The sequence below is a fragment of the Mytilus galloprovincialis genome, chromosome 6, assembly GCF_965363235.1.
Source record: "Mytilus galloprovincialis chromosome 6, xbMytGall1.hap1.1, whole genome shotgun sequence".
In the NCBI taxonomy this organism is placed as follows: Eukaryota; Metazoa; Mollusca; class Bivalvia; order Mytilida; family Mytilidae; genus Mytilus; species Mytilus galloprovincialis.
In genome coordinates, this window is record NC_134843.1 from 65,049,772 (window position 1) to 65,064,725 (window position 14,954).

General features: G+C 30.7%; 1 protein-coding gene across 5 annotated transcripts in view; it reads left to right on the top strand.

Annotated features, from left to right (window-relative positions):
* The window catches only part of LOC143080114 (uncharacterized), a 45,360-nt gene that overhangs the window by 15,487 nt on the left and 14,919 nt on the right, over positions 1-14,954 (top strand). For 4 of the 5 annotated variants that reach the window (XM_076255800.1, XM_076255802.1, XM_076255801.1 and 1 more), the window contains 2 exons: positions 10,140-11,070; positions 12,584-12,751. In XM_076255800.1, the coding sequence (XP_076111915.1) occupies positions 10,140-11,070; positions 12,584-12,751 (1,099 nt within the window). Of the gene's footprint in view, positions 1-7,584; positions 7,844-10,139; positions 11,071-12,583; positions 12,752-14,954 lie in introns of those variants that run through there. The other variant, XM_076255799.1, reaches the window with a different exon arrangement.

Consider the following 14,954-nt stretch of genomic DNA (forward strand, 5'->3'; position numbering starts at 1 on the left):
AAGCAAAATAATTATTTGTTTAATCAGTTTCTGTCTAGTGGTTTTGGATTTTCCGTTGCACTTTTCACTTAAAATTTTTTGTAAAAATTTATTTCGAAGAGTCTATCTTTAATTTAATTTTCTAAGAATAACAACAAATTCCTTCGTATATTTAATTTTCCTTCCTTATTTATTAATACATACACCTGTAACTTCTAAAAATAACAAACTATTACAACGAATACTCATATACATACATGTATATCTGACACGTTTGAAAATACTTATGGAAACAGTATTTTATGCCATGCTAAATCGTAATGGTAAAATATAATGTATGCGTTCAATGCAAGTAGTTGCGGATCCAGGATAAGACGTAGAAGGCGGACACCTTTGAAATAAAAATCTGATATTTCTTAAAATTTATATGAATTCCAATTATCAAGTTCATTCAAATTTTGTTTCAGTATCTAAGCCTTTTTCAAAAATCCCGGATCCGCCAGTGGCAAACGTGTACTTATACGATATATATTATTTTCATTTTCACAAAAGTAACTTAATCAAATGAGAAATTAGAGTTTAGGCAAAGTTGTATAATTGTACTATAATTTCTCAGACTGACATCCAAACCACAACACACAGGAACATGATTCATGGTGTTACTAATAAAACTTTAACTTGGGACTTCCGTTCGACATTTATCATCCAACAACGGACGCAATTACAAAATCGGATACCTAAACTTTTAACATTGTAAGATGAACCCTATATAACTACGTCGTTACTCAACCTAGAAATCTTTCTAAATTTGAATTAAATAATACTAAAAATCTTTGTTGTGGTTTTCTGCACTATTTAGTTATTTCAATGAAGATTTGGTTGATTTAGTGCAAGGATAGAATTTCTATAAAGAAGTACATGACCAAATACAAATGACACTATATATATAATATATCCAATCATATTTTGTTGTAAAATGATGCCCTTTGTGGGTTCTTGATTAAATTAATAAAATTCTTATCTTATCTTATCTTATCTTATAATATAAGAGAATACTTGTATGTGTGACTCTTCATGAAACAGTTTACATTTCTTTGATTGTCTACGCATTTTACTGTTTAATCATTTTTTTCTTGAAAATTGTTTTTTTGGACGATGACATTCTCAATTTTATTAATTAAAATTGTTTGAACTTCTCACAGATTCATATTAATTCAGTTCATTGTTTTCACTTTGATGTTTCTTCGGGAACGGATTAGCGACGTATCTGTCTGGGAGTGACCGTCCTCGGTTAGATATAACCATGTACTGTCCCTGTTATTGCTTCTTCAGCTGTAATTTAAGACACAAAATTCAATCATCTGTTATGTCTTTTTTACTTTTTTTCATTCTGGTTCTTTATTCCCTTTCATTTTCTACTTAAGCATGATATTTAATCTATCCTTGTTTAGCTTCTAGCGAAGTCAGTATTTAATGAAGACATCCGAATTAGTTCACTGATGCGTTTCGAACATCATTATTCTGATGTAAACCTTTGATCTGTTTTTAATCATTATGCCTCACATAATTAATTAAAGAATATAACAATGAAAGATGTTTTTGATGACTGCTGGGTCAGTTTTTATAGCAAACAAGGTACAATGATAAAAAAGATGTGTCAACTGTCATCACTTATTGATATATTAAGCATAGGCATGCGATGTATTGGCTGATAGGACTGAAGTATAGTCTGTGACAGTGTGATCAGGTACTAAGCCTCCAGCTTTCAGACCACTCGGGATTTTCAACTTTATAAAACTAGGCACGAAGTATTAATTGTATCATAAATGAAATTAATCCCTAATAAATTACAAGTTCGCTACCAATCGATTTTAACGTAGTTTAATAAAGTGAAAAATGTGCTTTTTCTTTATAACTTATTTACCAGAATTAATTTTGTTGCATGAAAATGTCAAAATTTAAGACACATACCAAATGAACTTCTTAACATGACGTCAAATAAATGTTTCCATGAACAGGAAAGTATCATTTCAAGTACATATTTTTATTTCGTTCCTTTATTTACGTGTTTACTTGAAAACATTGAATTGGACCTATATGTGCAAATAAAGTAACAACTTTTGTCACATTCATTTATCTTCGTTGTCTCAGTTTCATAAAAAAAACTATGTTTGTCGGCTTAGGCCACAGAATGAAACATTTTCTTTATGATATAATATTGAATAATAGGTTTAGATAATTTGAAGCATTATTTGATATCTTGACCCGCATACAAAGCCTGCCAATACTACAACCTAATGTAATAGTTAATTGTTCAGATTATATTCTATATTGAAAAGTGTCACTGCATTGCAAATTTGAAATTGCATTGTACAAGATTGCAGATTAATATACTGATAAATGTTTGCTTAAATGCAAGTGTTAAAATACTTTTAGATTTTAACAATGATAACAGTTTTAAATGTTAAATGTTGCTCAATTTTAAGTTTTTCTTGACGTTTCTTATGTCTGATTTTATTTAAAGTTTGATAGTTATTTTGAGGATTTGACGTTGATTGTAGATCTTTGGTAGTTTTTATTCATTTCTTTGTCAGCCTTTAAAGCTAGGAACGATTCAGAGCGTCCGATATTATAACTATATGCACCTGTCTTATGTTGAAAATTGTATGTTAACCTCAAGATGTCTATAGGTCATTTATATTGCTTAGTTGCTGTCTTATTGACTTATACAACCACACATATCCATGGTAATGGAGATTCGGTAGACCACTTCATTTGACTCTTATGTGTAGTTGTCTCATCGGCTATAATACTAACACATCTCCATCTCTTTGAAGAATAAAAGAGCATGTTTTTCCGTAGATTTTTTAGAATACTACAATTTTAAGGGAGTTTCCATTAACGGTTGTTCTTCTTACAATTTTTCTGTGTGTTGTTACTTTTAGACCAATAAGCTTGAATGGTCATAAAGAATATGATCGATTCAATGAACAAATCTGTCAACAAGATTATTTTGATGTATTCTTTGATTAAAAAGATCAAATACGAGACATTTCAAACTTAATCTTAATACAAATATGGATAATTAATCGTTGAATAGAGTATTTCTAACCTAATGACCCATCGCAAATCATCTTAAATATTTTCTAAAAGGCATACAATCCGGTTGTTTTTTTATAACAATTTTAAAAAGCTATCCATATATTGTTGTTATATGATGGTCTGTGTATAATAGATCTTTTTTTTTTTTGTTGTCTAAATTGCTCTTAATGGACATACCCATAAATGCTGTTTTGAAATCTGGGTACCAACGTCTCTGTTTCAAATGTCATTTTAGCCATCCAACTTTGTAATTTGATATGGCGTGTACATGTAATAGGTTTTATTCAATCGCCATTGATGAGTCATTTGAAGAGTTTTTGTAGACGAAACAAGCGTATGGTGTACAAATAAATAAGCCTGGCATCTTTAATGAGTTTTTACGAAGACGCTGATATAAAGAGGATAGAAGTTGAATTACAATATTGGTCCATTCCACTGAATTTTTAATGTGCCAAGTGTCCGGGTATTTTTGCGTTCTCTGTTCGCATCTTCCAATTGTATTCGGATTGCAATCACTGTTAAATTTGATGCAATTTGATGCATTAAATGTATCTTATCAGTAGTGATTGTAGCTGAAACTCCAACAGTACCCATTATATGAAAAGCCAGCGGCTTCGTAATTAGATGTAATAGCTTCAACAGTTTAAGGACATATACGATACAGTTTTGATCCCGTATTTACATTTTGATAAAAAAAAATCCATATAGACTATTTTTTACCTGATTAAATCAAACATGTAATAAAAAATATACCTTCATGTGCTACTTTTTGAGTAAAATGAGGTGGAAATTTTGTATATTTGCTCAAAATTCGGATTTGTGGCCGTAGTTTCCTTTTCGAAAGAAAGACATAACTTTTTTGTTTTAAAAGATGAACACAAATTGTTTTTTGTTAAATAATTCGTAATTTCTGTATTTTATAAGTATTCTAAAAATTTATACATTTTTTATTCAGAAATAACTCATATTTATCAAATGTTCATGAATGTAGAAAAAAAAACATAATTTTTTGCTGTATATTTATCATATTTTATAAAAAAAAACAATTGCATTATTTACGTTTTTTATTTGCCATGGCATTGTCAGTTCGTTTTCGACTAATAAGTTTGAATATCCCTTTCGTATATTTTGCCTCCTTTTTTTTTATATCTGCAAACAAATAAGCAATGAACCAAACTGGATTTTAAATACACCATTAACCATATATTTGAAGGGAAGAAGTAGGCTGCTTTGTCATACAAGACATAACGATGTATGGAGAACTCTTTATAAAAGATACAATTTAATGAACAGTTCTGGATTTAGGTTTTGAGGATTTCAAACTTATGTAATTTTTAGAGGAAACAATACACAGACATGTTAATATTAAATATATCTAATAATTTGGAACGCCTTTTGCCGTTTGAGTAATGTTCCATAATATTACATTTTGAACAAATTTGAGTAATAAAACATCATGAGTAGATTAAGAAACAAGTATTGTGGAACTGTACAGTTATTAAAACATAAAGCGATATAATACTTTTAATTCACTTATATTATGAATAGATATGGAGAACACTTCATACCAGCTTTGCCTAAGTACCCTCTAATTCAATAATCTTCTATCCTGGGGAAATTCGCGTGAAAGTCTAAGCTCTATTTCATAAATTGGGTTCAGTATTTCGGGTAAGTTTTTTGCTATAGTTATAATTATATTTATTTATTTGGTCGTAAATTTTCCCAGAATTTATAGAATAGACTTCTTCAAACAGTTCACATGTTATTTATTATACATGCATTCTTGCATTTTCTGAATTTGTTTTAATTTTTGATTAAAGTTCGTGGTTAACCTGTATTACACAATTGTGAAACCATATTCATGCAGTACGGATATATGGTTAAAGTATATGAATATGCACCTTGATTAGTACAAGATCGGACAGCAGAGCAGGATGTGAAACGTGCCACAAAGCTTATTATATAATAGTTCGCACATTACATTTCACACGAAACAGACACTTCATATACATGTATGTAAGCCGAAATAGTCTTTGTAAAGGCAGAATAATTGACAAATGTTAGAAAAATATCAGTTTTTGAGTCATTCTTTTAACCAAACTCCCCGGCAGTTCCAGTTCCGATCCGAATACGGGTCCGCACACTGGAGTTTGTCTTTTAACACGGTCTGAGGAAATGTTTTTGTTGTAGAATCAAATTTTACTGGCCATTTTTAGTTCATGGAAAGGTTCCCATACCGAAAAATTTAAGATACGTTTCATCATGCAGTTTATTTAATAACTTACAATATTGGAGTAAAGAAATCCTCGTCTGGGATTAAAATCTTCTCTTTTGATCTCTTAAACAGACAAGAGAGAAAAACAGATCCCCTTTTGAAAATTGCCTTGAGATGAAATTAATAAATACGAAAAACAAATTAAATTTGATAAAATGAAAATAAGAAAGATTAAATACAAATATACAACAAATTATCAAAATCACCGATCCGTCCTGAACTATACAAAATGTGAATTTAAAACACTTGACGATATTTAATATATCTGACAAAAGTTTTCTTATCAAATAGTGCGAAAGTAGACAAAGTTTTTCAAAGGCACCTGTCTGTGATTGAGCAGATAAGTAAGTCACCTAACGAGGTACTTTAAAAATGAAATCAAAGGTCCGTTTGGAAGATTAACTAAATTACTTATAAAAAGCATACAAATACTTTAGTACCGATTTGAATTTTTCTTGCTGACTTTGTGATTATTTGTGTTTGTCGTTTTTCTGAACACTTTCAAATTATTGATATCATCCGTAGAAATGAAAAATCCAAGTTTGAGATATTTTTTTCATTCTTGAAACTTGATTTAAAACATTGGTCCCTAAAACGAAAGAACTTTAGGTTTTCATTACTGATATTGTAATAAGTAATTGTCTGACTGTATAGTTTTTACTGACTTTAAGCAAACCTGAAACTTTTGTTTGTACTTTGAATTCGGATATACAGTACATGTTCAAGATGAAAATTGAATGCTAAAAGTAGGCATATTTAAGCAGTTGTTATACGGCTTAAAAAGGCTTGTCAAAAAGGACACCATTGGAATAAATCAATTGATTTAAAAAATTCCATTGATATAGACATTTTCATCTCATTATTCTGCATTTATTCTGAAACGGTTCTTTTTATCATGTTCGTACATGTTTATCCTTTGTATAGAATACTTGAGTTTGCATGTTTGAATATTCTACATAACATTTTTCTTTAGACAAGTCCAATAATTTATTCGATGTGTAAACTGAACTTTATCATATTACAGTAGCGTTGTTTTTTTCTTTCTTTTAACCTTGAGTTTTATGTAAATTTACCTACTTGTCGCTCAAAAGATTAACATTTATTTCGAAGTAGAGCAGTACAGCAAATATAAAGAAAATGTCTTTAAATTGTTTGGTAAATATAAATATAATATGTACATTACTTATAAACCATAAATCATCTCTACACGTTTATTCAGGTGTTAAAATATATTACTAAGGTTTTTTAAATTAGATTTTAGATCGCCGACTCCTTCCTATTGTGTAGCAAAACTTTTCTTAAATAAACAATTTTATTGACCAAATTTTATCTTGAAACGTCGCTATTTAATTTTTCATGATATCAATATATCATATTTTAAAGTTTAAAAAACTAAAATATTACCTTATACATATATACAAAATGTACATAACTTGGTCTTGTATTGAGTTACTTAACCAGGTATAGGAGAGACATGAACCAATTGATATATTCTATTTGAGGACAGATGTATTGAATTTTAAAACAAATATAGTATTCTATACAACTGCGAAGCAAATTTGATCCATATAGAAAATTGTATCCCTGAGATGGATAACAAAAGAGTTTAAATTATTAACAGTGGACAATTATAGTGGATTATACTGATGTTCAAACTAGCAGAGCAGAAATAATCGCTCAATCATCTAGAATTATAACAGATTTGTAATGGTGAGATTTCGTGGATGAAATTGAATACCATCTATAAAGGGTGGCTACACCATTGTTTTGTCGTGAGGCAAGATAGAATCGGATACTGTTTGTAGTTAAACATTTAAGCTATGTGTTAGATTTCATATGAGTTTTCTATCAGATCGGTTTGACTGGTTGATAGACCGGTATATAATTGGTGAAGCAGACTGGATATTGTTTTACAACTTGAATCGATACTTTCGCAAGTAAAATGGTCTATTACATAGATCTACCATTAAATTGTGATAATCATCTTGTCAGCTGGAAATTTTCATTTTTTCAATAGTTTAACAATTCCATTGTACGTTGTGACATTCGGAACACTTGATACACTGTGCTGATTCCAAGTTAGTGATCTGGGAAAGTTTTTTTTATGACTGAATTCATAATAAGAATGTTTCTTTCCTTTTTGATTCATCTGCCCGTGACTTTTATGAAGCCATTAAAATTTGCCAGATGATGAAATATGTTTGGTAAGCAGGATGCACTATTATGAACAGCAGACTATATTTTCGATTTATGGCTTCTGAAATAAATATTATGTAAGGATTTCTTCTTAAAACAGACAAAGCAAACCTTATTGAGGCAGGTTTTATTGTTACTGGACTACTACTATTACGATCCATACTGTCATTAACCTGCACCTGCAAACATTCCGTAGTAGCAATATATTCTTTTGTGTTGTCGTCTGCTGGATTGTATGATCATTATTGTTTTCGAATACATACATAAAGACGGATTATGTTTGCTCACCAGGTTTGTATGTCTTAAAGAACTTGCAATGAGCCGTATTTCCTAAAATCAATTGTGATTGTCTTGCAAATGCAAGTGTACCCTTCTCAATTCTTTAAAATGGTTTCCGTGTTTTGCAAATTTTAAATTGAAAACTTTCTGCAGATTGTCATTTAACACTTTAATTATGTCTTTAACTGCGAATGTTTTAATTTCATTGATTACTATTTGTTTCAAGTTCAGCGGCGAATATTTCAGGCCCTTTTCGTTCAAGAACAAACTCAAAATAATTTTCACTGGAAGATTGGAATACGTTTGTCAGGGGTAGACATTTTGCTTTGGAGCAGGAAACCTACTAATTATTCAAGGAGTTGTCGCATCTGTTCATCTTCGGGATAACCTGAGATCACCCCCATTTTTTGGTGGGGTTCGTGTTGCTCAGTCTTTAGTTTTCTATGCAGTTTCTTTTGTGCTATTGTTTGTCTTTTTGTCTTTTTCATTTTTGGCCATGGCGTTGTCAATTTATTTTCAATATATGAGTTTAACTGTTCGTCTGGGATCCTTCGCCCCTCTTTCATTAAAGTGCATTTTTTAATTAAATGATGAATGCCGTGTGCATTAACTTTAGTTAAATCATCCGGTTTCGTATTCCTCTGTAGTCATCCATGTGACTATTTATGATATTTAAATTGTTAAAATACTTTATCTGCCTTCCAACCTTTCTTTTAACAGAGGAAATGATTTACTGTGCCTTAATGGTTTTTTGAATTCCTTTTCTTTCGTGTATCTAGAGATTTAAATATTTTCCTGTTTGGTTGCAAAGGCAAAGTCATGCTTTATTTACTTTTTCAATCTTTGTTTGGTAAAACTTGATGACTTTGCACATACATATCTCCAATTGCATACACATTTAGTTAACTTGATATTCTATACAAACTAATTAATTTAAGTTTTACAGACATTCAAGCTTGGAACCACGTCAGCAGTTTTCTTATGTCATATCTTAATGATATTATTAATTGGAGTTTGTCTCTGTTTCATTTTTTTTTCACAAGCATTACAGACTTGTGGGACGTTTTAGATCTTGACATATTAAATCTATAGACATGTATCTATTTTAAAGACTGCAGGATGCACGAAATGTGTCGTCTTATGCATTTACGTATACCTCATATCTCAAATATTTTTCAATTGTTTGCAGTCTCAAGAATTTAATCGTAAGCTACTTTAAAAACTTTTTAAAGATATTATCAAAATACATACCCAGCTTTATCAAGCGGATATAATGGATTTTGATACACAAGTCCTATGGTGCATGTCTGTTCTATCCAACTTCAGGGATAAGGTTTTGCTATTTTTACGTTTGTTTGTTTTTTGGGTTTTTTTTTTTTTTGTATGAGGGTAAACCAAACACAAAATACTTTGTGAATATTATTTTTTATAATCATTGAAACTTTTTCTGTACTAAGTCTTCAATTTAATTCAAAATAAACTTCGAAGCGCATTTCTCGATTTACCTTCATTGGAACGCCAACACTGAATATTTGAAAGCCAAGGTTATAATAGCTAAATGACCAAAAATACTGCGACACATTAACTATTGAAATGCACAACTGATGTTAAGTTTAAGTTTAAACATGTTTTTATCCTACATAACACAGAATTATTCTGTGCCACCAATATGTATAAAACCAAATTAAGTTGTTAGTTTTAATTAGAATTTAAATTTTGCATCTTGCGGAAATTGAATTGACAAATACGCCTGTGTTTTCACCACCACAAATTACTCATACAGCCTATTATAACCTTTGCAGGATGTTAAAGTGTTTCTTAGGGATGTATCCCTGTAAGAAGGACTATACTAGTTGTATATTTTAATATTTAAAATTTGTGTTCGCGTCTGAAATCTATAAATACCGGGTCTACTAAATGCATGATGATTGAAGTCTTTCTTTTGGGTTTGTCTCGATGTTCTGTTTTATCTCATTTTTCCTTGTATTTTTATTGCTGTATTTTTAATGGGGATTTCTGCCTATACTGTACTGCCATTAATTCCGATCTCTGATTTCACATGTAATTACATTTACACACGAAAAAACGATTCATTTCGCATGGTTTGATTTTCTGATCCATTTCTTTGACAAAAAAAGAGTTCAGTTCACGCTTAAACGTAAAAATCCTCCCATTTATTGATACTTTTTAGGGAGACATCTTTATATGCAAAACAGCAATACACAATTTTCTTCCTACATTAAAACGTCTATATATTCGTTTATAAAGTATTGAAATGATTGATGTCTATAATTTCTTTTCTTTTTAGATGAGAGATGGATGGCATGATTCATCACCAAAAGAGAAATTTCAAGGGAATGTGTTAGTAAATACTCTCCTTAAAAAATATCCAGGTCGGTTTCAAAGTCGTTGGGCTGCCGTAAAGTTTGCCAGAGGCCTTTTTCGTGACGGCATTATAAACAGTGTCGCCAATCTTAAATCTTTCGAGGACTCTGGACAACTTTATACGTGGCCAAATAATGACTCCTCCGCCGAATGGCGTAAAATGACGTCTCACGAAGTACACTCAAATTTCCGAGGATACACTCCGAAAAAGAAAAACTTCAACGACCAAGAAGATATCGATATTATCAAGAGTGTGAAATCCGCTCTAAGTGGAGCAAAACAAGATACGTCTTTGATCAGTAAATTCTTCAAGGATCTTCAGAAGGATTTTCCTGATTCTAATTCTTCACAGAAGACACAACCATCCGAGCGTAACTGGATTAATCCAAGATTAAGTACTGCGTCTAGTGAAAGTTCTGCCGATACAATCACTCATAGCTATTTAAAGTTCAAAGATAAACCTGGAAATAAAGTTAATAATAATCATATGTATCAAATGGGTTCTAATACACGAAATTATAGTTCAATACCCGAGGAAGATATGCCTGTCCTTGACCGTTCTCATGGTGGATCTTCTTTAGAGTATGAATTATCAGCAGGTAATCCAGCCAATAGCAGACGATGGCAAGATGCACAATTTTGCTATTCAGACAATGAGAAACAACTTATTGAAGAAATGAAGAAAATGAAACGGGATCATAATGAATCCATTCAAGCTTACGAAGAAAGAATTAGCAAACTTATGGCAAAAATGCATGAACTTAAAGGTATTGCTGAAATGTTGGAAAATTCGAGTACCAAAGGTTCTCCTTACGGCCTACTTCCTGGTCGAGCACATCTTATCAATATTTTAGGTAAGTTTTTTTAAAATCTATATTTCTAAGAAATAAGAAGATGTGGTATGAGTGCTAATGAGCTCGAGACAACTCTCCATTCAAGTCTCAATGTCTAAAAAGGTCAACAAATTTGTTTGGAGGGAGTGATGCTATCTGATTTAGATAATTTTATTTCCAAAGTACACATCCTGGCCAAGCACATGTTATGGTGTGGTACGGTAAATTGCAAATGGTTATATACATCGATTTCTTTCTAGAAATGATAGCACATGAAAGTAAGCAAAATATCAATACATCGTCTCAATCTGAGTGTTTTAAGAGACGTTTTTGCTTTTAAAAAACATAAAGGTGTAGATGCTGTAATTGTTGTTGTAAACATTTTTGAAGTATCGCCGTCTTGAGGATTATTTTCAGACATGAAACATATTTCGTTAGATAATGCATAATATACAATATGATATATTTATATTATGAAAGTTAACCTTTTCATCTGGCAGTGCAATGTAATTTAATTACGCTGAAATTGTTTTTCTTTTATAATGCAATGATAAAACCTCAGTATTGTATAATTTTCTTATCAAAGTAAAATATTTGCTCTGTTGAACATATTATTTTACAATTACATCATATTATGCTGCTGAAAGTTCTTCAATATTGGAGGATATAAAGCTATATAGACCTAATGTGTAAATCATCAAATTATTTACTAATTTCTTATCTACAATCCTCATCAGTAAAATATTTGCTCTGTTGAACATATTATTTTTCAATTACATCATATGTTGCTCCAAAGCCGTTTTGTCTCGGTTGAATTAAAGATATGTATACACTAAAATGATACAGACAAATATTTCATTCATTAAATAATTTAGATACAGTATCCATTAATCTTTGATATAAAAACATGTTTGTACACAGGTCATATATTTTCGACAAATGCATAAAGAATGTACATAGATCATTTTAACATTATACCAAATAGTAAATGCTAAGGTATAGAAAATATACATTAACCTCACGCGAAGGATAATTGAATCAAATTTACCGAAAGGTCATTTTACATTTCAAATTTTGAAGTTAAATATTGGAAAGTTTTATTGTGAGTGGCCGACGACACACGTTTACGTTCATGAAAAGCAAACTTTTGAAATTGTTTTGTAAGGATTAACCAAACACACTGGAATTGATGCAAGGCATCATTGATGTGGAATACATATTTCTAATTAGGTAAATACGTTGTTACATGCATGTAGATACATTTTGTAAATGTTTCATTTTTTACACAACTGCTTAACCTCCTCTGGTCCGAAACACATCGTAATTTATACATGTACTCTATATATTTGTCTGTGAGTATTACTGTTTTGTGGGCAGCGGTTTTGTTACTCATAAAATTGGATGTAATTTGGTATTTGAAGGATAGTTGACATGGAAATATATCAATAAATGAGTAATACGAAACCTGTCGTTCAAATGTTTAATGAATAATAGATTTTTCTAATAAAAATGGAACATATTTTGTATCTTGTAGGGAATAAACAGGACAAGAAGCCCTTAGGATCTACAACGGGTGGTTTTGTCCCTCCTCCATTACCGCCAAGACCAACCAAAGGCAATAAAGTGTATCCAAATAAACCAATTATTCATCCAAAATGTAAAATGAAACATTTAGATTGGTCAAGGATTATTCTTAAAGATGGTAAGTGATATAAATTAAATAAATACAGCTGTAAATTATTATTACAAAAAATTGTAAACAATATTATTAATTTTTTAGTGAAGGTGGAGGACCATATGGGATATTTCAGCTGACAGCGTTTCAGTTAATCATTCATTAACAAAATTGTATATTGTGCTCTTTTAACAAGAAAACTGATAGTATTTCACTTCGTATGTAATGATGAATTGCCATTGTGTGTTTTAGAATAAACAGAAGTGTCACATGTTGCACAAACAACGAGCATCAAAATTAACTGATACAAATAAGGACATAAACTCATTTTTCTGCCAACAGCGTTTTAGTTGATTATTCATTTACATAAAAAATGTATGCTGTGCCCTTTAAACACAAAAAAAAGTTCGCATGCTACTTCATAAAAAGATAAATAATCTTTGTTTGTTTTAGAATAAACGGAAGTGTCCCACAATACACAAAACAATACGCCAAATGTAACTGATAAACATTAGATAAACTCATTTCAAAAGACCGGAACACTACAAAATGTGCAGTTTAATAATCAGGGATGTCAAATTAAAATTCTTTGGAAAATAAAATGTTGGTCAGGGTCAAATAGTGTTCATATTATCAAAGATAATTTAAATACTTGATAAGTTGTATTCTTATAATTATAATGAACAATTACTTAACAATGGCATTGCAACGCATTGCGTTTAAGATATATAATATAATTTCTAACCATTTAAACAAGGTTAATAGAAGATGCCCAATTGTCAGTTCGAATCTTTAACCATTATGTTCTTCGGATAATGATATAAAATAGGCCTAACAAAAGGGAGGAATGTTAATGTGTGCGCTACCTACCATAACTTGAATAGAAATGCTTGGTTGAAAAGTCACGCCATCCAATATTAATCATGTGTATACAACAATAAATATGTCACATGGAAGACTTTTTTTAAAAGTAGAATTCGTAGTATCCATATGAAATTATGGATTTTGGTAAAAAAAGGTATACAGTTTTATCGCCATATCTTTTCCGGTCCGGTAAGCTTTTTACATTCTGTCGTGATTTACTGCTTTATGTTATTACTTTTTTTACAAATAAAAGCTAAAATATTTTCTCACTTGATTTTGAAGATAAAAAACGATACAGCGTTTCATTATTTTGATTCAATAAGGCAACTGTTTTCTTCGACTTTCTTACATTTTTTGCAGATATGAATATGATCATCATAAAATCCAGGTTATTTAATTGGAGTTTTTTCCCCTCCCATTTTATGCAATAGTTTTCTTGTAGAAAATACCTTTCAATGTTGTACTTGAATGTATCAATCGCGTCTGGCGCAAATAAAAAAAATCAATCCTGATATCTATGATGAGTTTTTTTACAACCACCGGGTCGATGCCACTGCTGGTGGAGTTTTTATTCCCTTAGGGTATTACAAGCAAAGTAGTCAGCACTTTTATGTTGACTTGAATTATCATTGATATGGTCATAATTATAAATCAACTATTAACAAAACCTTTTTTAAAATACTAAGGCTTTTCTACCTCAGTAATATATTACCTTAGCTGTATTTGGCAAAACTTATAGGAATTTTTGGTCCTAAATGCTCTTCGACTTCGTACTTTATTTGGCCTTTTTAATTTATTTTAGAATGAAATTCAAAACAGTGTGGCTGTGGCCATTGATTGACACATTAAATTCATCCATTGACTGGGACAATTTAGTGAACGTTTGTATGTAACAACTACTGCTCACTATGTACTTTTTAAAGACACCTAAACTATGGGGTCACCAAAGGTTCTCAACACCTTAATAAAGTAATTCGAAAAACTAATCAGAAATAACACGATGTTTTGATTTATATCAATTATATAAATCAAAACATAAAGGTTATTCCTGATTAATTTTTTGAATTATTTTATAATAATGGGGTTCGTGTTGTTTATTCTTTAGTTTTCTATGTTGTGTCGTGTGTACTGTTGTTTGTTTGTCTATTTCATTTTTAGCCATGGCGTTGTCAGTTTGTTTTAGATTTATGAGTTTGACTGTCCCTTTGGTATCTTTCGTCCCTCTTTTATAATTAAAGGCGTTAAGAAACCTTTGGTGACCCCACAGTTTAAACGTCTATCGGAGGTACGTCGTGAACAGTGGTCGTTACAGACAAACGTTCACGTAAATTGTCCCAGTCAATGGATGAATTTAATGTGTCAATCA